We start from the raw sequence: 24,531 nt of genomic DNA on the forward strand, positions 1-24,531 counted from the left end.
TGTAATAAGATTATGATACCAATGTTGTAGAGAGTTTGTTTATACCTACAGTACTTTTCCAGTTAGAAATTGTTTTGATTTATCAACATCAAAAACGTAACTGACATTACTCTGTAATGTCTATTCGAAGTTCCTGGAAGGATTTAACATGCAATACCTTTTAAACGGTACAAGCTAGGTAAAATTCACTACACCAGTGAATTACCGAGAAAATTGTACATGAATCTGATGTATCACTTGCACCTACTCTCATTTGAAAAACTGAAAGTTGAATCCAATATGGCGGCCGGGGTGAGTAACATGTGTCAGAGGAGCAGTACTTAATCCAACTTGTTCTGATATGCCTAGATTCACGTCCAGTTACATCTAAAGAAACTACAAGCAATTATGTGTCCGAGCGTTATAGTAGTGTATGACTGAATTCTGGATAATATGAAGGCCCATAAATATGCAAATTACCGGTATGGGCCGCTAAAATTAGTACAATACACACTGGGCCAGGGAGAACTTTGCATTTGAATCAATTTTACTTGAATCCCGAGGGGACACTTCGCGAATGTACACTCATGTCCAAAATGATTGCCGCATATCTATAAATGTCTTCTTGTAAGAATATAATTTGATAATGATTTTGCAGAGTACCTTTAATACTGATACCATGCGTATAATCGAGAAATGTATATTTGTGATAAATTTCATAGGAAAATGATTATAAATATGAAAATTAGAATGAGTAAAACCAAATGTTGCTATATGGACAAGTTTTATTGTTCTTATTTACTGCTCTTTTGACATGAAATTTGCCTCATACATGTCTTTGACGGCTATACACATACTAACATTATATTTTAAAAACCGGACGAATTCATTATCGAATTATATTCCTACAAAAACGTATTTATATACATGCGACAATAATTTTGGACATGAGTGTACCTTGTAAGAGTTCATGAAGAATCGGATGAGAGTCTGATATACAGCGTTGAATGTAGCGAGAGTGAAGGCTGTATATATGACGTGAAAGTGTTGGTACTGTTGTGTGACGGTACTCGGGAGTCGAAGTGCGTGGCGGCAATGAATAGGCAAGGCGTACGACATGACATGGACATGTAGCTTGTCACAGTGGCGGCTTTAGCGGATAAGCCGGGTAGGCACGGGTCTACCCAAAAAATTTTAAAACATATATATAAACGCTAAAAGATACAACAAAGAGTAAATATATTTTCCACTATTTATATTAATGGTGGATAATTATTTTACAAAATAGCATCAACTACTACTGTAAAAGTAATTTCCTACCGTCATTAATCAATCAAATGTGTATATGTATGAAGCGAGGAAGCGAGCCTACCCAAAATTAAAATCCTAAAGCCACCCCTGGCTTGTCATAAAACTTTTGTCGAGCTGATAACCAGAAGACGTGTCCATGCGTAAGAACAGGACAAACAAAAACTTTATATGTATAAAGAATGAGTTTGATGTTAAGACCACAATTAGTACCTTTCAAACTGCGTAACAAGTTGATCCAACGGCGAATATTAGGTTATAAATTGGAAAGGTGGGCGTTCCAAGAGATGTTTGTCGAAAGTGACACCAAGATACTTCACACTTTTCTAACTATAATGGCGAGCCTAGTAATATAATGCACTATTTGAACAAGATTTACTGTCTTACTGACAAAGTACCAAAATCTGTTATCGCAAGTTACTTGTTGAAAGCTACTTTTCAACAAACTTTTTATAAAACTTCTTGCCAATTCTTCACTGAAAATGTAAATAGAACATAGCAAGTGGAATGATGATAATTGTATTAAGCGAAATGGCACGAAACACATTCGGACTTGAAAAACTGAAGTTAGAAGGAATACAAAAATAAGCTTCAAAATTCTCAAATTCTGACTGAAGTTGGGATGTTCTTTGTGTGTCCGAGTAGACATCTAGGAGCTGGCATGAGAGAAATTGACAACTCAGTGAAAAGTAACAGAGGATATATATATTTTTTCAAAACACCGTTTTTTTATTTCCTTAATTGCTAGGGAAAAAATAGTATCGAACACTAGCCGCAAATAAAAAAAAAAAGGAATTTGTTAGTTAACCGCCCCCTCCCTAAGCCATTGCATTCAAGTTAAGCAGGTTGATATGACTAAGAATGCATAATTGAGGGAAGGTTATGCAATACTGTACCCTTCTTACTTTTCATCAAATCAGTTTCAGTGGAGTTTTCACGTAATCTTTGTATGTCTGATCCTATTTTTTTTTTTTTTTATAAGCTAATCGATTTTTTCTGTATTTTTGCTTTCGAGTGTCCGTAAAAAAGAAGAAAGTGTGGAATTTGTGAGAATAATAGAGTTCGAAATATCAATGAATTTCTACGTTTAATGATCCCTACACCGGAAAAGTTATTTTTGGAACTATGTCTGTCTGTTCATACGTTTGTTCATTTCTTCCTGATGTATACACACTCGCCTAAAGGCCATAACGTTCAACGTATTCATTTAAACTTTAAGATTTTTCTAAGATTCTCTAGAGTTTCTAAGAGCGTTCTCCGAATTTTCCTTCTACTCCTAAAAAATAGAAGTAAGTTACTGGTTTCTTGGAAGCTGAAAACCTGAATTTGCGATTTTGTCTATAACAGCTCTAACAATTTTGGTTGTTACATAAATCAATATTCCATTACCTTCATAGTACGTTATGTCATTTTTCTAGAAATTATCCAAAAGAATAAGTTCTTTTTTTTTTTAAAAAAAAAAAAAAACGGCCGGCCCAGGCAATTTTGTTCATATTATATTTCCTTATATAATATATAAAATTTCCTTAACAGACATACGATGTAAATCATTTCTGAGGACAGTCTAGCGGCTAGGGCGTTGGACTCACGTTCGCGTGGTCCCGGGTTCGATTCCCGGCTGGTGCTTCCCAATTTCCGGCGTCCACCCAGGGTCGTGAGGCCTGAGACAAGACTTTCGGTTAGCTTATCCGCCTCTCCTGAATAAGTTATAGTCCCCCGAGAAAAACTTCCTGGGTACACCCCTGTATGATTATTTAATTATATTTGTCACTATTTTATTTGTGAGTTTCGTTTCTATGCAGTTTGGATCGTACGCAGTTTTGTTCCTATGCAGTTTTGACGCTACGCAGTTTCGGTCGTCGTATACAGTTTTGATCCTACGCCGGTTTTTCCCTATGTAACTTCAAAAAAATATTATTACTTAATATTCTGTGATTATAAAATACTTGTTTTTTTATTGTTCGATCATATGACCTTACCTGTTTTGGATCCTACGCCGGTTTCAGTTTGGATCGTACGCAGTTTGGATTCTACGCAGTGTGAATCCTACGCAGTGTGGATCCTACGTAGTTTGGATGCTACGCGTGTAACCCGTGACGGCCACTAGGTCTAGAAAGCTCCTTATGCGCTTGTTAGGGACAGGGCGTCGCAGCGCGCTGAGCACGTGCTCGCCGCTACACTGGACATAATTCAATCAGTCACTGGTAGATGGCGCTGGAGCAGGTTTAGGCCCACAAACTGGGCTGTTACGCGTGTTTTCTTTTTCTTTTTCTTTTTTTTTTTGAAAGTCATTTCTCCTTTAAAAAAAAAATGCACAACTGTTATTTTATTCTTGGGGAGTCTTTCGGGAAAAGTTTTTCCCAAAATGAAGTGACTTTGTTCGTATTTCATAAATAAATATTTTATTCATTATCCTATAATGTGACATAAGATTATTATCTCCTGAAAAATCCAAAGCTGTTCGTTTATTCTTGGGATTATTTTGAACGATTTTCTCGAAAACATCTCTGACGATTTTGTTTACATATTTCATAAATATATACTTATTTCGTTAACAATGCTTTAACGTGACATAAGCCGTTTCATCTGAAAAAGTCAAACTGGTACTTTATTCTTGTAGTGAATTTTATTCAGGCGATTTTCTGAAAAGATGTTCAGGTGGTATTGCTCATATTTGAGAATAAAAGAATTAATAACCCTATAATATTGTTCTGAAGTTATTTCTTCTGGAAAAAGCAAGGAGTTGTGTACTCTGAAGATGAGTACTATTTTTTTTTTTTTCAAACGAGGGTCTCTACCGTGAATGGAACACGAAAGCCATGAAACACCAAAACGACCAATTTTTACTTACTTCTAGTGAAACAAAAATTTCGACTGAAATATTTCAAAACAAAATCAAGGAGACAGTGGCAGCGAAACTACTTCCCTCCTTAATTACCCCACAGAACTAGAAAACAAGTCGTATTCCGACCGAACTTCATAACTTGATGGAAGCCCAGAAGTTCGCATCCCCTCATCCTGCACAGCGGAGTCTCATAGCGTTCTCGCCTCGCAAACAAAGAAGTCCCGGTTTCTAATCCCACAGTCAACCTCTGTGAATAAGGATATTCCCTAATCTCGCTAGACAAATACTACAGTAGTTACTTTGCGATTGTATATTTTGGTCAAATTACTTTCCAAACATTTTTCTCAGCCCCAAATATCAGAATAAAATGGATTGTATACTACCAGATACTGCTATCACTACTTTTATTTATTTATTTTAGTTTACCATTTCTTTTTAGAATCGAGTTTATATGAGACATTGATGTGCACTATAATTGTTGTGAAATCGTCGTCACATGGCCCCACCAGAGATCGATTCGAGATAGTATGGAATACTCGAATACCCAGTACACTAGACTGTACGTACAGTCAACGACAAAAGTTATTTCCGTTTGATGAAATTAGTTTCTTAAATAACTTCAGAATGGAAGAACAATTCGAGTACAGTTCCCAATAAATTAAATAAAATTTAATTTTCTGTACGTTCCAGCCATACCATCGTTATTCCCAAAATAGAACTTTTGTCGCTGACTGTACAATGAACACAAAAAACGCTTATTATACTTTATCTGTTGATTTGTCACTACGTTTTAAACGCATAGACAACAGAAAACAATTTTCTATACTGCATACCAACGCTGTAGCTAGAACACTTAGACAGGAAGCCGAAATTATTTGGGAGGGAGTCTGTATATTTTACATTATATATTAACAAACAACTGAAAGTTTGGAGGAGGCTGAATCGCAGGGTGGCCCCAGCCTGTTGTGCGCATCGTTGGTTCTTCTACATCTATACAGTGGCGGCGATAACAGGTTCACGGGACAGGGAATTCAGTGATTTGTTTCGTACTATGCTCATTAAGGAATCTTTGCCATCCACAGTAGGTACGCCACATAATTTAAAGAAGTTTTTTTTTTTTTTTTTTTTTTAATGATGCAGACAGAAGTTAAAAAGATACGACGAAATATTTTAACGCTTTAAAATAATATGCGTGATGCTTTTCTGGGTGCAGATAAGAATTATTATTATTATTATTATTATTATTATTATTATTATTATTATTAATAATAATAATAATAATAATAATAATAATAATAATAACAATAATAAAGGAAACATGATCAGCATTTCAACCAGTTTACAAAATTAGCCATATATCAAACGATCCTCGAAACACTTTAATTCACGATTTCGCTCCCTGATTTTATTGAACTCAACTATTGTGAAATTTATACATTTATTTGTGGTAATAAGGAGTGAATTCAAGCTACTCCATAGAATTTATTCCCTAGAGCATCACTTGCAAAACTATTTTTCCTCCTGGAAAAGCAAATATTTTGCAAGTGGTGTATTACAGAATGAAAAATTGTAGTGTGTGCTAATTAAAGAAAAAAAGAACGAGAAAAAATTAAAGAATTATTTTGAATCTTGAAAACGAAAAATACGTGATATTTGTGCCTCACATCAGAATTTAAAGAATGCCTTCAAAGTGGCAGAAGAAAAATCACTGAAGGCCCCAAAGTCGGGTTGGAGGAGGAGGAGACGGCAAAGTCAATTTCGTCATCACTGCTTCTGCAATACATCAGTCGACTCGTTCTAAGTTAATGACAAAAAGAACCTTTGAACTCATTTCTGCTGAGTTATAACGCTTTAAAAAAATATATGAATAAAAGTCTATTTATGCACTACATTTAGCTATTGTAGACGGTAATTATTCTTATACGTTCAGTCATCATTGAGAGGAAGTGTCTCCCCTGTGAGTTTCTGAAGGTTAATCACAAGACCAGCTTCCTTTTAAAGGTAAAGAGATACAGGTGTCAAACAAAAGAAAAATACGGGCAACCTGTTAACACTTCAAAGGTTATGTTTTTCCTCTTTATGTATAATCTATCGCTTGTTTCGTGTTGTTGTTGTTGACCTTCAGATAAAATACTTGGAAACGGATCTCTCAGTTGATTGCTCAAGGAAGTTTTGTGTATACCGTACTCAGTCAAATATCTCTTATCTTTGATTACGAAGTCATGCTCCATGAAACATTTGCTTTGATGAAAACCTTGCACGATTACTATCTCCTTTTCTTTAAGAATAATCAGCATCAGCTCCCTTACGAGAGCTTATAATGTAAATAAGAACTCTACTTGACATAACCAACAGTTGCTATACGCGCTTAATTCTTTAAACTACCTATTCTATAAATATGCTCTAACAACTCATTATGGTGAAATCAGCGATCTCCTCATGTTCATTAAAAACAGACTTTGGTACGAAAAAAAGACTGTCATTTTTCTAACAAGACGTTAAATAATACATATTTAAAGATGCATTAATTTTAACTAGGCCATAAAGATCTGTCAATCATATGAAATACTAAAAATATCTACATGAGATAATCTTGCCTCGAGTCAGATTGGCGGAACACATTCAATCAAATTTTGCCACCAGTATAGTATCAAACAGACTAAATTCCATACGAGTATAGGGGTGCGCGGTGGCTCAGTGGTATATCGTTCACCTCCTTACTTGGGGTCCCTGGTTCGATCCCAGCTCGCGCCGTGTGGACTTTGTGGTGGACAAACACCGTGCTCGTGGGTTTTCTCGTAGTTCTCCCACTTTCTTCATTCAACCATTTAACTGATTTCTCATTATCACCGTCTCCTTTAGCCTAACCGGCATAACCGTGGAACGTTAAACTTAAAGATTTCACTTAATTTTTCCATATGAGTACATAATGGTTTAGCGATAACACGGAAAGGAATCAATGACTAATATCATGATGAGAATTATCCTAATCCAGCCACCGCGCGTGTGCGAACTTCATGTGTGCGAATAAAAAAGCATCCAAAATCAAAGTTTATAAGATCAAAATCTAATTTCATGTAGTTATGAATGAAATGAAATATTCCACTCCACTTAACGTGATCCTGTTCGGAGTTATTTCTCTAATATCGTTACCAAGGTTCGTTATTCACGGGTAAGCAGCATATACGAAATTTGAATCAAGATATTGATAACCTTAAGTCTGAACCGATTTCCTCCTTCGTCCTAATTTTCGCTCGAGAATTGACAAAATTCGTATCCAGATACTTTCATTTCTCTGCGGAAGAAGATTTATTATTATCTTGAACAAACTCTCGCTAGAGTTTTAAAATATAACATGTTCATTAAAATATATCTGGATGTCCACTTGCGTTATTATTTTTGTTTCTAAGTTGACAATCGCGAACAGCGAAGCGGACAATGCCATTAGGCCGGCAGCGCATTGACACAAAGAAGCAATGTAACAAAGCCTAGTATCGCATATTCACTAGAACATATGCTACACAAAGGCCTCTTTGACGTTGTGATTGAGACACATGCTGAATACACTGAAGCCTCTCCGTATCTCCTGAAGCCACCCTCCTGCCTCTGGTCAATGTGCGGCCGGCCTTACAGAGTGGCTATTTGAAGCGTTTGCAACGCGTTTTTATTGCTAATGCGTACGCTTGGAATACGCTGACCATATATTTAAATGTCGGTGGCTAATCACAATGTGCTGCACAAGCGAAAGCAATAAAAACGCGCAGAAAACGTCGGCATGAGTGTATTTAGTGCGTTTTGTAACAACAGACCGCCTGCTGTTTAAAAGATATCTAAAGGAAGTCAAAAAAGGAAAGACGTGTTGCCAGGCAAGGGGATTTTTTTTTAGCAACAAACAGCTGCTTGAAAGATGTTTTGTGCAGAGTATTGAAACTGTGCTACTATGGACCTGGGCATAGCAAAAAAAAAAAAAAAAAAAAAAAAAAGGACCTGGAAACCCTGCCGAAAGTAAAATTACGGGGATAACGCACCCGAAACGCTTTCTCGAATAGCCAATCACTTACTGTTATTTTTCTAATTAATTAGTCTTATATTTTAGTAATGTTCGAAGGACTGAATCTCAGCGGGAATTTAATCCTGAACTGTTCACACTGTCACCAATCATGTTCAACGTTTTATCTATTTGAAAGTCTTTCCAATTACTAATTTAACGCATTATTTTCAGGATTTTTTTTTTTAATGGTGAAATTGTCACCATCAATAGCTGAATGGTTAATGGACGTGCTTTCCGTACGCGTGGTCGTGGGTTCGCGTTCCAGCTGAAACATTATCTCAAATAGAAGTTCGGATCCAATTTTATAAACAGCACTTCTTTTATATCCTCGATGCTGAAAAGAGACGTTAATCTTCCATCGCTACTTCCAACATTCGTAGCATATTAGTTTAACATATCACGTTTACAGTCAATAACCTTACGGTAGAATATAGAACGTTAGTAAAACGAAACAGGAAGATACCCGAGAAATCCCACGAAGAAATTGATTCGTCAGTTGCAAGAAGGGAATAAAGACCAAAAACTGGCAAAATAACTTTTTGTATCCTTTACATTATCTGTTACAATATTTCCCAAGTTTCTTCCTACACGGGAGTGGTATAGTGTATAGTTCTCAAGTTCCAGCAGAAACTTGGTGGTTGTTGAATGAAAACTGTCACTTATACAGTATGTTTCAATATTCATGTGTCAGAATAATTCGGTAGTTCTACAATTTTTTTTATAGAGTTAGTTGGTGAGTACTTCAGATTATATACCCGTAGCTAAACTGCCTTCATAAAAATTGTTCCGTGAGTACCTTAGGATTCTGAAACATGTATTTTTTGGATACAGCACATTTTAGTTCCTAAGTGAAGTCTTGACCCGACTGCGATACGTCCCCTAGTTTTGGAGTTATGGATCTTTGAATTTCATTTTTTTTTTTCATGTTTTCGGCAGCCTATAACTCCGAAAGGAAGCATTTGTGCACCCAGGTTGGTCTACACTTTTCGTCTTTTATCTTGGTGTCAGGAATCACTTCCCACACGTTGTCGGTGTTGTTTTGAAACACCCTGTATAATGCTTCCTTATATTTTGCAACATTTTGCTTTTTGGGCATATTTCTATCTTAAAACCAACGATTAAATAGTTGTCCACCACAGCAGATTCCTCTCCTTGCAATTGAATCTGCGATTTTAATACTCAGAAATAACCGATCTACCACCGATCCAACCTTCTTATCTGTAATCAGAATGTTCATTTGTAGTTTAAGGTTCACCTATACAGACCCTGTTATAGGTGGGAAATTAATCCCATATACTCCTCCCTAGAATCGAACTCGGATATGTTTACACAAAATTCAAGAACAAGTAACTTTTACCATTACGAAATCCCATCATTTATAATTGGAAGAACCGGAAGAAAAATATATTCTTATCGTCTCCTGTTTATGTCCTGTAATCTAAACGAGATGGGTGATAATTTCCAAGTGAAAAATAATGAAAATATTTTAGGGAAAAGTGAGTAGAAATACACAGAGATCTCCCCTTAACAAATTTTCATAACTTTATAACCCGGGATCTAGTTCCTATCACCAAGATAATTGTTCCAATTCGGAGCTAGCATGTCCTCAGAATCTGTGATTCGAGATAAACAAATCATCATCATTATTATTCCGTCATTACTGACAAGTCACTTGCCGGAAACTGAGATGTTTTCATGCACCACTATCTTCACCTTATCTCTTCGCCTTGACGTAGTCATTTTTCGTTCTAATACAGTCCATCAACTATAGCATCTTCCGACCCCTTCCTTTTTCTCCTGCCACCGTACCTTCTAGCATGCCCCTCGTAACACAATTCTTTCTCAGCCAACGTCTCAACTCAACCATTCTCTCTTTCTGTTTTAATTTAATTCCAATGTTGTTCTTTTCTCTCTACTATTCATAACACTTTCTAATTCGTTTTCCCACAATAGCAACAACCTATTTTTACCCATCTATACACACAAAGGGACACAAAGCTTCCGTGTCAAAGCGCTCACCTCTAGTGCTAGTGGTCCTTGATTCGATTTCAGGTCAAGTAAGTTCATGCTGAAAAACACTGTGGGTGTTCTCCGGATTCTTTTTCCTTACACATTTTCATTCCACTAATTATTTTATAGTCATTCACTTTCACTAAAAATCTGTCTCATGTAGCTTACAGAGCGTAACAGTGAAACATAACACGGAAATATTTCATTTTCCACATATGCACACGCCTCTTCCTCGCATGTCAACCACGCACACATGTATTAGTTAAACGTTAATGTTCCGAGGCTAAGGAAGACAATGATGATGATGATGATAATGGACGAAAATAGTGGGATGAAGAAAGTGGGACGAAACGGGAGAACTTCGAGAAAACTCACCCACACAGTGTTTTTCCACAATAAAGCCCACTTGATGCGAGCTAGGATCGAATCAAGGACCCCGCTACACCAAAGGTGAGCGCTCTACTATTGAGCCACCGCGGGCTATTCCACGAAATTCGGTGGTACAAATATTTAGAACGCAAACCAGCCCAAAATTTTACAGATTAAAAGATACAAGAAAGTAGCCTAAGTTCATTAACTGAGCAAACTAATCTCGCTCAGTACGGTATACGTAAACAATCTGAACCGTAGAGTAATAAACCAGCACTTGTGCGAGTGAAAATAAACTATGAAAGTTTCAAAGTAATATTAAAACTAATTCAACAGCACGCATTACCCATTTAAAGACACTGGAAACTGTGAACAAAAATGTCAAAGATTACGGAAACAATGTTTTTAAAAATAATTATCAATAACGCCGGCTAATAAAGTTAACTAATGGACGCTAAAAACTAACGGGAAGCTATATACTAACCAATCATAAAAGCCAAAGAGCATGCTTACCCCGTACGCCATGTGTTTACCCACTTGACACACATCCAAGGGTTAATCACCTACATTTTATCTGTGTTACGTTCAATAACAATAATAACAATGCTCTCACACACACGATTAAATGCAGGCATTACATGCACACACGATCGTAATAGATGGCACGCACTGAAAACAAAATTAGTTATTTTTTTAATAGCTAAAAACAACACAAACACTAGCTTTTATAAATGTGTATATTGTATTATTCTTTTATTTTATTTTTATTTTCGTTGCACGACTAAAACATGCACACAACTTTTCGCCCGGAGACTTCTACTAATAATACACGCACGCACTCGCTCGATATTGCTGATTCGTCATCGGCGCCACGCAGTGAGCGTACTTCGGTCAGTTTTGCAAGCTCTGACTGTAAAGAGTGCTCTAAGAATTCAGCTGTTAAATAGCTGTTCATTAGGCAATTCCGTTTCAACTACAGTTCCAACTCGTATCGCGTCTCAACGAAGGTGATGTGAGAGAAGAGAGAGAGACTTTTGTTTACTTCGGGAAGACCAGACTCACACGTTAATCAATGGACGCGTCGTGTAGTGGTGATGTTATTCTACAATTTAACCAGGGGCTTCCAAAGTGGACCAGTCGTTCCTACGTGTGCTTTTAGTGTATTATATGCTCTTTGGTTCGATTCCTGGCTGGTATGCAAGTAGGGCTACGTGAGGAGCGTACCAGTCCCTCTAGGGTTGGGAGGAAGATAATGAGATATCTATCTACTCAAAATAATAAGTCTACATTTTTATTAGTGTTTAACGAAAAAAAAGTCCGAAGATGAGATATAAACCAACAGATAGATAAAATGATCCGAGCGAATATAATTCTTACGCGTAGTTTTCGAGGAAATTGGAGAAAACTTTTTCTTAACTACAAATTTATGTTTGGTGACAAAAGGTGCTGTCTGTTACAATTAAACTGATACTTAAGTATATACACTATTCAAGGTTTTCATTACAACACTAGCAATCTGACAATATAAAGTATGGTTATTATTACGAGGGGTGTTGGGAAAATCATGTATATGGCGGGCCAACAAGAAAACCAATGAGCTGAGAAAAAAGAACGTTATTATTTTTTAATGTAATCACCTTCCAGTTCTACACATCGTCTACATTTTGTTCCAAGTGACTCAATGCTTTCAACATAAAAAAAGGTTTCTCCTTGGAGTCAAAGAACTAAATCACAGCATCCATTACTTCCTTGTCGCTTGAAAATCGCTGACCCTGAGGTATTTTTTCAAATGAGAAACATATAATAATCATTTGGGGCTAGGTCAGGACTGTAGGGTGGGTGGAAAAGTTGAATCATTCCCTGTTCTGTGATAGCAGTCTGCGCAAGATGGGATGTGTGTGCAGACGGTTTGTCATGAAGAGGCAAAATTCGACGATTTGCACCTCCGCGTCGTTTATTCTGAACTGCTCGGCGTAAATCTTCAAGTGTTTTTGTAAGTAGTTCCTGTGATCAGAGTTGGAGTGGGTTAGTGGGTCGGTGGGACGAGTTTTCTGAGTGGGTCAACAACATGCGACCCACTGCGACCCATCACTCACTGTGATCCATTGCGACCCACCACCCATCATGACCCACTCACTCTGATCTATTGACCCAGTCTGCTCACTGCATTGTAGACAGCACCTTCTGTCTACAGCATTTTTATTCACCCTCGACCCTAGCCATAGGAACTGAATAGACGTTTCTGATTGGTTGCAGTTTGGGATTGTCCAATCCTTGTTATAGTATGTTATAGTATTGTAGTATATATATATATAGTATTATAGTAATAGAAGAAAATAGTCACTTTGTTGGAATTGAAGAAGAAAATTGAAAAAGCAACTGGGGTTAAATTTATATCATGGCAGACAAGGTGGAACAAAACGAGCCCTGCGGGGCTTCTAACCCGTTCCTACTAGTACTACTACTCCCACTCCTCCTCCTCCTACTACTACTACTCGGAGCTCCTTCGTGGCTGAGAGGTTAGCGTACGCGCCTTTGGCGTGGGAGACCCGGGTTCGATTCCTGGCGGGAGTTCATGTGGTTCGGATTCCACGTTAAACAGTAGGTTCACGTCTCATATAGCCTTGCTGCTGAAAGGGACGTTAAACTCAAAATTAATTCAACTTCTATTACAACTACTGCTTTAGTACTTATTATATGGATTCATATAGCAAAACTGGGCTCCTCCGTGGCTAAGCGGTTAGCGTACGCGCCTTTAGCGTGGGAGGCCCGGGTCCGATTCCCGGCGGGAGCTCATGTGGTTCGGATTCCACGTTAATCAGTAGGTCCACGTCTCATATAGCCTCGCTGCTGAACGGGACGTTAAACTCAAAATCAACTCAATCGTATAGCAAAACTGCACGCATAACGTAAGTAAATCACTTTTTGAGTATTATTTTCATCTTATTTTAATGAAAAAAGTGTTATGAAAATTTAAAAAATAAAATATAAAAATAAAAAAAGCCTTGCCTCGGGCTGGGTTTCAACCCACGCCAAAAGCAATCATTATTACTAGTCCCTTGCTCTAATACGCGCGGCTACGAAGATCAACACAGCAGTCAATTGATTTCTGCTATATGTATGCTACGTGTCGAGGAACAGATAACTTCAACCAATCAAAACCGCGTATTTAGCTCCTATGGCTAGAATCGAGCGTGATTAAAAATATGCTTCTGAACACTGGTCAAGTTGTCTACGTTTTACTTTCAAGGCCTCCATTTTCCTTTTTCATTTGTTTCTGTTTAATTACCTGAGATGAGTATCTCTAGGTGTAAAAACAACTTGAGCCATTCTTGGATATTGATGTTTGTAATTGTAATAATAGCAATAGGACTTATACTACTACTTAGGGTTCGGGAGACAGCCTGTGAGTTTTTAGAGGAACTAACTATTGAAAAAAAAATACATTTTTGAATTACTGTAATATATACATTATATATATATATATAAAAAATGAATGTAACTATGTGCGCCTGATCATGACGGCCAAATTGCAAAGTCAAATGAAATGATTTTTGGTATATATAGTTAGGCCTTAACCCAAAGTGGGATGTTATTATAATGCTTTCATTATAGTACATATCCTAAGGGGATAGTGGGGGTCCGAATTTTCGCGAAAAAATTGAGTATCTCGCAAGCCGTTAAACTTACGGAGCTGAAATTCAGCGTATTAACTCTTTATTGAAAATAAACAGAACGTATCCTAGCATTTTTTTAAATTCTCCTTTATGAGGGAGCGGTACTTTTTATATATGGAAAATTGGTAGTAAAATGGGTTGGTTTGTAAAAATAAATGAAAAGATCGATATTAGTCGAGAAACAAATTCTGAAACAATTATTAATTGAGAAACAAAAATACAGTGCTTCGTATCATATATCCATTGCTTTCTATTATAATTATTGCTGAAGCTTAAGTTTATCATATGGAGCGCTTAGAGCACAGGGCTATCAACCCATAAAATTGTGAGAAAAATAGACATGAAATTTGTACTGTAAGCTTAATTACACGGAAATGTTAAGTTTGGACTGTACGCATAATTATATGGAAAATTTTACACTTTTTTCCCTTCATAAAAATTCTAGGGGAAGAATATTTTGCACTGGGAAGGCAGAAATACCGGAGTTCCGTGTAAAGTGTCTATGTATAGGTTTCTTGGTACAGCAGTCAAAATAAAAGCATCATCAGTCAAATATGATAAAAAATAATGTAAAATATGGTGGCTGTCCGAACTTTCCAAACATTTATAATTTCTACAATTATTAACCGATCATACAGTGATGTTACCTGTGATATACAGTATATAAAGCGTACAGGTTTTTGCTTTTTAAGTGGAAAATACTATTTTTGTTTATTGATTCATACTTTGCGTTTTAATATATGTAATACAACTACACACTGTCGTACTTACGTTTGCAACAATATGTGTTTATGTTTCATATTATTTGATTTGTTTTTTGTAGCACTTTTGCAAAAAAAATATGATCTTGTATTTTTGTTCACATACTAACGACTCTGTTCCTTTGGCAATGTGATTTATACATTTTCTCATTACCTCTTCTCATTTTCTACGAACTGAAGAAATGATATATTAGCAAGTAATATCATAAATTTTGTTCTTCGTGTCAATGGCGTTTGTTATTCCTTAAACCCCTTCTTTTTTCCGGCTCCGAGTAAAAGCTATGCTACTCACTTTAAGATTCAACACCTAATTTATTCGCTCTGCTGCATCTTTCTTAACGTTTCAATGCAATTTTCAAACACGTCCATTCGCAACATAGCCGAAAATCTACAATATATCAGAACAGCTTTCTCCTTATCCCTCTATATCTCCGGGACGGTTGAGATCGAGGATTTTTCCCTCTAATGGGTTTAATTGTATACAAAAACACTTCGTTTGCGCATAAATTCGTCCATAATTTCGTGTCACACTTGAATCGGATTCCTCGTGAGTAGTTTGGTAGGTGCATAGCCGTAGGTAGATACTAGCTATGACCAGGGCTTTGGTTTTCACTTGAGTAATTTTGAATCTTGGCTAGACTGTGGTCTTGTAAATAGGAGCAAACTGAATTTAGATAGCGTGATTTATTTTTTCTTCTAACAGCCAGATACCAAATTAATATCTTAACCTATTTGATTCACGAACATTTCTATTCCTTGGTTTGGTTGCAGACTATCCTAGTCACTTTGGGCGAAATCTAGTAAATTTTTTTTGCTGGACTAAGTTCCTATAAATAGCGCCACAGACTGCGAAGCAGTGAGTTATAGGTAAGAAAACTAACCTCTTACATCTTTTAAGTCGTAACCAAGTATCCAGGCAACATCCTAGATATCTTAACAGTATCTGGATCTGATTTTTGTCCTCCCAATTATTAAAGAATCAATTGTGATTAGAAAAGTGTGACATATGTATAGAAGCTCTGCAGTTGATATATTTTTTTACGTAAGCTATATTTTTCTTGTACTCATGGAATTCTACTTGACTCATAGAACCTGTATTGTTCATAGAAACTAATAAAAACAGCCACTCTGTAAGGAATATAGACTCTAATTTGCAGCTATGTAGTAAGAAGTACCGGTACATTGTGGATTAGTGACTAGCAAGTCTTTGACAGGATAACGGTTATCAGCTGTCTGAAGTTAAGTCATCGAGGCCAACGTATCTTGTAAAGCTAAGTTCTTCTATATTGATTAATAGCTGAGTTGTTGTTCCTGACTGTGATTTAGCCGCTTGAATTACATTTGGGTTTTTGCAAAGACTTTCGCTAAACAGTTTTCTAAAGAACACTTTGGTTCATTACTAAACTTGTGTGAAGGTGCGAGAAACAATGGCGTCGGAACGTCTCATCAATTGGTGGCTAGCGGTAAAGCAAAGTGTTCCATTGCCCACTAGAATATGTTAGTTGTAAATATATGACAATTGTAATTTGCGGAAATCGCGATTATGTGAAAACCCGAGACAATGCGATCATTTCAAAAATATGACTTGAGACAATTGCGACCACGTTGTCGATTACTTTATAAATTCATATTAAATTTCTTAAAAAAAAAAAAAAAAAAAAAAAAAAAAAAAAAAAGCGAAGACTGTTAAAGTGAGAAAACTACACAAAGCTATATGACATCCTGATACATAGCTGAGAAGATTAAGGCAGCAAAATATTTGTTGTGTGTTATATTTACAAAACCACATGACTGCATCTTCGAGAAGCAGTCAATCAATCGAAGGACTGCATCTTCGAAACACGGCCAGTCAGTGGCCAATGAAACAGGATCGTCAAACTCTTTACATCGTGTTCAAGAGGTGTAGTACGCAATTTACGTTAGTCACTCATTCTGATTTCGAGAGCACGAAGAAAAAAAAAATATTTCCAGAATGAATAACCAGAATAAATGTTGATTATTCATCCATATTGAAGCTCCTACTAATAATAAGTTAGAATTCTTGGATTATTTTGTTCACTGCTGCTGAAAACCAAAGATATTCCTGTGAATATATGAACTTATCTTACGGAGACAGGACATAAAATAATAAGATAAATGCATTGCTCCGTAAACCCTATCTGAAGGTTAAAGCTGTCTCAAGTCGAAAGCAGAAAGCACAAACAGACGTTTATGAGAATGGAACTTACCCTAAAAAGGATCAGACGAAAGAAAGGATACATACAAATGGATGTGAGTTGAGAGAATCGTTCAAGAATACGAAGTTACTAATGATTCCAGAAAATGCCTGGAAACTTCGGCCCACGTTAAGAAGTTGAATTAATGCACTTCCTCCGGTGAAACTGGCGGCACATAATGATGCTGATACCTTATTATTATTGTTCGTGTATGATATGTAATAGCAGTACTAGATATACAATTGTAAAAAGGAAAAAAAAATATCCATAAAGTGAAGATCAACACTGATCTTAAACATTTAAAAATAACTGCGCATTAGAACGAGATTCTGACTATTTTGGCAGTTTCAGGCTTGGAAATGAGAGAGAAACAGGTATTTAATCATCAATATTGCTAAGTTGATATAATAATAATAATAATAATAATAATAATAATAATAATAATAATAATAATAATAATAATAGTAGTAGTTCTGTTACTCTTTTAAAATCATGGAATTTCAATACTATTTTAACACTTTCAATAGTAAACCACAAGTATCACTAGAGTTGTCCAGTTAAGACAGACTATTTTCCTATAGGTCGCAATTGTCGTGACGCCTTAGCTCCTTGACCACAAAGGGGCATTATAACGAATATTTGTTTTCACTAAAAATCTATCATATAGAACCAACCATGAGTAAACATTGTCAGAAACAAATCAACTCTGACAACGGCAGTAAAGAGGATCTCAAGGCAGTACGAGTAACGTGAAACTCACATTATGAGAAAGGGTCAGTATTATATTGTGGGTGAGGGAGAGATGCCTATGCGTCGAAGATACCTACAAATACACTGCTCGGAACTTACGCCATGAGATAGAAGGGAAATGCGCACAGCACAGAGAGAGGATTGTATGTCTGTTACGGCGCCAAAACCACAAGGTGATAGAAGTAGTGTGTGTACCCTTCCCTTTGTTACAGCGATAAGCATAGGCGCCGACTTTGGGGGGCAGGAAACTTTTGCCCCCCCCTCCATATTTAAAGGTGGGGTTCTCGCCCCTCCAATATAGTCCAGCCGAGAAAGAATTAACAAAGAGGAGCAACAAGTTTTGTTCTAAACTTCGTCATGCCTTTAATTCAAAATTAGAAACAACCTCCTTATTCGATAGAAAACGCCGTTTTCAAAACAGTGTTTAATAGAGCACTGAAGCTTCAAAAAACACTGGTAGCACTGATATGACAAGTTAAGATCAATGCGCCAAAAGACGAAAAAAGTTATTTAATTTACATGTCGTGAAACTGAACCTGAACCTAGTATTAGTACTGTCATGAGTCAAAATGAAAGCGGTGTTCCAACAGGAACAGAAAAGAAAATTCTCAAAGCGGATGAGCTTGGCAATATTTCTAACTAAAAATTGAAGCAAATGAGAGAAAGCCGCAACTGCTTACTAAAAATCATATTCTCTCTCCGTTATTTAACTGTACAAGGGCTTGCAATACGAGGACATAGTGATGAAACAAGCAACTTTAAACAATTTATTGCGCCTTCGGTATGAAGATACTCGAGCCTATATTGGGGGCAATGGAGCCTTCATCAAGCAGTTGGTAGAAAACGGCTGAATATGATTAAGATTTATTTATTTATTTATTTATTTATTTATTTATTTATTGTTTTTGCCCCCCCCCAATATTTTCTTCAAGTCGGCGCCTATGGCGATAAGTATCCTTTGTTGACTAGGATATTCCACTAAGTATCCTAGTTGACAACCAAAACAAACGTTTTGTCTTTGCAGATAATTCTGTGGATATATCAAGGAATGTCTCAACGAGCGGAGTGGTCGGAAGAAAGCTTGCAATGGGCAGTAGAACAAATACGAACAATGATTTTTTAAAATACAATGTTATATACATAATACGTGTGCAAAAGTTCATTCTTGTATCTTGAAAACTGAGGTCGGGAGAAATCTTTGAAGGTTTGAAGGTGACCCATTTTTCAAATATATATACTTCAAAAATGTACTGCGTCATTCCTATTTGACCTAGAGTCATGGTTCAAACGTCATTTTCTTCAGTATAACAAGCCTTTTCCAATAGTACCGCTCACATGTCCGTATCATATATCTGAACCGGAAAATTAGGGGAAAACCCGGATTTTTTTTTTTTTTTTTTTTTTTGGAAAATTCCACCAAAACACTTTCCTCCTCTGGCTCGGGCCTGGGTTGACGTAGGGATCTGATTTTTTTTTTTTTTCTGAAAATATTTTGTTATGTACACAATATGTGTGCAAAATTTCAATCTTGTATCTTGAAAACAAAGGGCAGAAAAAATTGTTGAAGGTCTGAATTTAGTTTCTCTCTCTGGAAACGTTATTTTCTTTAGTATAATAAGCCCTTTTCAACGGGACCACCCGCATGTCTGTACCATATATCTGAATCGGAAAATCGGGGAAAACTGGAAATGTCTTTAAAAATTATTCCCTTGGAACACTTGCGTACCCTCGGGCTCAGTCCCGGGTTCACGTAGGGATCTCAGAAAAATTTGAGAAATACCCAAAGGTACACATAATTTACATGCAAAGTTTCAATCTGATGTCGTGAAACTAAAGGCGTGAAAGTTTTTTGAAATTTGCCTTAAAGAAAATAAAAAAAGTCATGCCCCTCCCGCGCCGCCAAGTTGACCATCCGGTTCCAAAACGCATCTGGGTTGTTCTTTTTACCATCCTTAACTTGACTAATAGAAAAAAACTGGATTAAATACCTGTTATAAAGCCTAAATAAGCGGTCAAAGACGATACTACGCCATGGTAACAAAAGTTCCCAAAAATCCTAAAAGGGTTAATGATATGCACTACTCCAGTTCAAACATTCATTTGCTTGATCCCCGGTGTGACATTTCTTAATATAGATACAATGTTTTGAATATTTCAAATACAAGTTTATGTTTATTAGTTTTCCCATACTGAAAAATAATATAGTGGGTTTTGAACATAGACTCACAAAAATACCACTGTACCACTGGGCTCAGCAGCATCTCTCAAATTCTAAACATCAAGTTTTACAAGTTTTCTCGATTAAACTTTGATAACCCGTCTTATGTCTTCTTTGATTTTGGGACAACTATATATTCTCATAAATCTTATACTTATCTTTCAGTACAATACTTAGATAGACACAAAGATGCAAACAATAAATGAGAAACAAAATTACAAATTTGATCAGAAGAGAGAATGAAGAGGTAATTATGTTTGTTAGAATGGTTCTGTCCATTTGGCAAAATGGCCTAGAAGCAAAATTCCATCGCAATACTTATTTTTTGGAGGAACAGAAAATCGCGTTGTGCCAATTTCCGTCTAAACGAATCTAGATAGTGAGGGAAAATTATTTTAGCAGGGATTTCTTGTTGTGGTGGAGGTACTTGTTCAAAAATGAAATCTTTGAGTTTTACGTCCCACGGTTATGCCGGTTAGGCTAAAGGAGACGGTGATGATGAATAATGAATGAAATGGTGGAATGAAGAAAGTGGGAGGAAACGGGAGAACCCCGAGAAAACCCACGCACACGGTGTTTGTCCACCACAAAGTTCACTTGGCGGAGGCTAAGATCGAACCCGGGGCCCCAAGCACCAGAGGTGAACGCTCTACCACTAGGTACTTGTTCAAATCGTGTGAAGGTGCTTGTCACCGATTAACAAATAGAAAAACGAAAGAAAGAGTACTTCGTTAGATCGTTCTTTAAAATCTAGATCTCGAATCATGTAGCCTAATGGATGATAAGGGAATTTATCAGTGCTATTTTGAGTGATATACAAACAAGAATACACTACGTTCACCTCTGGTGCTAGGGGTCTCGGGTTCAAACCCTGCTCCCGCCAAGTGAACTTTGTGGTGGACAAACACCGTGTGCGTGGGTTTTCTCGGGGTTCTCCCGTTTCCTCCCACTTTCTTCATTCCACCATTTCATTCATTACTCATTATCACCGTCTCCTTTAGCCTAACCGGCATAATCGTGGGACGTAAAACTCAAAGATTTCATTTCATTTCAAGAATACAATACTTCGGTAATATATTTGTTTATAGAAGTATTTTACCAAAGATACGACTCTTTGAACATGACGTTTTACACAAGTGACCCAAAAGACATTAAAAAAAAGAAAAAAAAAACCTTCGCTGTGCCTCGAGAAACCGCTATGTGAAGTACTGGTAGCTTTCCAGGAAAGCAAGAAACGCATTTTCTCATCATTTACATTAGTTACCTCATTACGACCAAACTAATACAAGGGAAAGTGTAACACGACTTTCTGCTAGCAGTATAACTCATTTTCGACAAAAATATAACAAGTGTTTATCGAGGCACAGCGACAAAATAAGCAGAACACATGAAGGGCGTTAAAAGTACAGCAACATACCCCAGCTACTACATGAGAAGAAGTTATGTACTGCAAAACAAACTGTGGCGAACTTACCTAAATAAAAAAGAAAAAAAGAAAGAGCATTAATAATAATAATAATAATAATAATAATAATAATAATAATAATAATAATAATAATAATAATAATAATAATAATAATAATAATACCATAAATGTTTAAAAAACATACATCGTAAAAAATTATACATTCAAATATTAATGACGGTGACACTATTCCCTTCTTCGTAGAATTAAGAAACACGCCCAGTGTGTAACTAGTTTTGTAACTTGAGGGGCCCATTACGTTGGGGGTTGAGCCTTTCCACACCACAGGATCTGCCAGCCGTAATCATCGTCATTTCTTTCAATTCGTGACACGTAAATAATAATTCTGAATATTATTAAGTTTTATTGGAAAGTATGCTGTATATATTTGGAAACACTAACAGCTGAACACATCGGTGCAAGAAGAGGACAGATCCAATTTTACATTTGATTCTCAACTGAAAAAAAACTATTAAAACTATTAAAAACTATTATTTTCATTTAGCCTCCAAACATTTTGTAAAGAAGGATAAAACATGTCTTTACAAAAAATTTGGAGGTTAAAGTGTTTCATTCCGGAGCTCTTCCCTTCTTGCACTGCCTTCTTGCAGTCTTCAATTATACAGTTGGATTGGACTTTATGTTCCGTTTTCAACGCCATACTACAGTTTAAGACGTTAGACGTTAATCTACAGTTTAAGGGACTATTCGAACCACCGTATTGCATTCAAATTTCAAGACTGTCAACACTGAGATTCCACAGACCAAAAGGCGTGCGTGCTACTTATCAGGCCACAGTGGGGGGCTAAAAATCATATTGGGTTAGTGCGATTGAAATGTACAATTTTTAAATCTAGTAAAAAATAACCCAACGTAAATTAAACAGATGGACTGAGGTTACGCGCACAACGCCATTAACTACGTACACGTTCAAAAAAGCAGGCTGAGGTACTTAGTCAGTCAGGAAGCAATGAGTTGCTTAACAAGATCATGTAAAACTGTCCCATCCCATGATCAAGACACAACTGCGAATGATTTTGATTTATGAGTTCATCCTGTACATTTATGCATGAAAAACATTATTTTTGAACCAAGAAAGGGATAAGAATAAACGCATTAGTATTTCGATTGGTTTCTAAAATTATGTGACTGTGTCCAGCCGCCACCAACGAACAAGCATGCTGTTATGAGTTCCTTAGTAACACGGTGAAAGTGGGTTCTCGGAAGAGTGTAGGTGCAATTGCACACGAGTTACAGCAACACAAATACCATTGTCGTTTGGCGGTTTCCTCCGAATCGTCAAATTTAAAAGACTTGGGACTTAATGCAGTAGCATAGCCAGGATGTGTGTTTAGGGGGGGGGGGAAGTGCTGTTATAGGTACATATAGAAACATTACAAACAAAGAAATTTATAAACATAAAAATATATATAAAATTACAAACGTCAAAGTACCAAAGTACATTGTCGGACCTCTTTGGGAGGGGGTCGGCCCCTCTGGGTCCCCCTTCCTACGCCACTGACTTAATGGGTACCATATGAGATGACATATGTCAACAAGGATCGCCAGAAGTGTGTAGTTCCTGAGTGTATGAAAAAATCGGTAAGTTCCTGTACCGAATTGTCACTTCTGATTACGGGTAAAAGTGGATCTGAAAAAGTAGTGGGACGGATGACATCATGCCGTTCATATCTTTGCCCATTCTATTTTTAGGAAGTTGATGGATGTCAGAGATATTTTTGGAAGTGGAGGAACGTCATCCAGAAGCGTTCCCCCTCTCACTTTTATTGTACTTCTGATGAAAAATGGACAACAATCGTAAACAGACTTGCTTAACAGGCTTACGAGACGAGACATTTCGTACCACTTTACCAATTTATTGTTTTTTTTTTTTTTATACTATCAATCATGCAATATTAAAAACAATATTTGAAATCCAAGACTTGGGTGAACTATTACTCACGAAAGTACAATAGAAACATGAAAATACTCGTCTCATTTTTGAAATGAGACAAGAAATTTCACGATTTTTTTGTGGGTAATACTAGTTCATCCAAGTCTTAGAACTCAAACACGTGTTTCTAGTGTTACATGATTCATTATAAAGTGTATATATATGTAACTCAAGTGATAGTACGAACACAATGAAGAGTATTTATCAACGTTTACGAGTAAGCAAGACATTACCCAATAAACTCCAATAATAAATATAGTTTAAATGTTGTTATATAGTATCACACCGTCCGTGGACTTTTCATGACGCGGAAGGACTGATAACTTCTAAATAAAATTAACAAAAAAAAAAAAAAAAAAAAAAAATTAAGGCATACATTTTATACATAACTTTTTTTTTAAAAAAAAACGAGATGAGAAAAACTTTCGAGAATCGAGGGAAAGAATTATTCGAGAACCGAGACGAGCCTTCTAAAAATTTACGAGGAAACTTTATTTGTTGTCTCGTCTCGTCTCGTCTCGTGAGCAACACTAGGACAGAGGTTGGATCCTGATCTACATCCAAGATGGTTTCCAAAACCACTTCTTCACCGCCAGACGACGTTATTGGAGGTATGGTATGATGGGGCTGATTCATCGATGCGAAAATCTTACTGTAGATCATTACAGGCTGAATATATTGAGTGCAGCGCAGACTTGTACACGAGCATCCAACAATGCTCAACGGCCATTGAGTCCCCATGTTGCAGAACAATGTATGGCCATACGCCACTCAAAGCACGGTACAGACTCTCCATGAATTGGAGTATGAAACCCTTATTTTCTTGAGAAGCTTTTGCCCCCGGGTAAAGGGGAGGGGGATTTGGGGGATTTGTACAAACCGGGGCTTGGTAATCCAGGTTCAGTCCGATCGGGGAAATGGCTCGAGG

General features: G+C 36.7%; 1 protein-coding gene across 2 annotated transcripts in view; it reads right to left on the reverse strand.

Annotated features, from left to right (window-relative positions):
- Positions 1–24,531, reverse strand: part of spri (Src homology 2 domain-containing protein sprint) — a 946,527-nt gene that overhangs the window by 544,728 nt on the left and 377,268 nt on the right. Inside the window, exon 1 of one of the 2 annotated variants that reach the window (XM_081771978.1) lies at positions 11,076–11,392. The exons of the other annotated variant lie outside the window; for it this stretch is intronic. Coding sequence (XP_081628104.1) covers positions 11,076–11,087 — 12 coding nt within the window. The 5' untranslated portion in view covers positions 11,088–11,392. Of the gene's footprint in view, positions 1–11,075; positions 11,393–24,531 lie in introns of those variants that run through there. 2 annotated transcript variants of the gene reach the window in all.

This window comes from Thermobia domestica, chromosome 9, assembly GCF_964235325.1.
Source record: "Thermobia domestica chromosome 9, izTheDome1.hap1.1, whole genome shotgun sequence".
NCBI classification, from domain to species: domain Eukaryota; kingdom Metazoa; phylum Arthropoda; class Insecta; order Zygentoma; family Lepismatidae; genus Thermobia; species Thermobia domestica.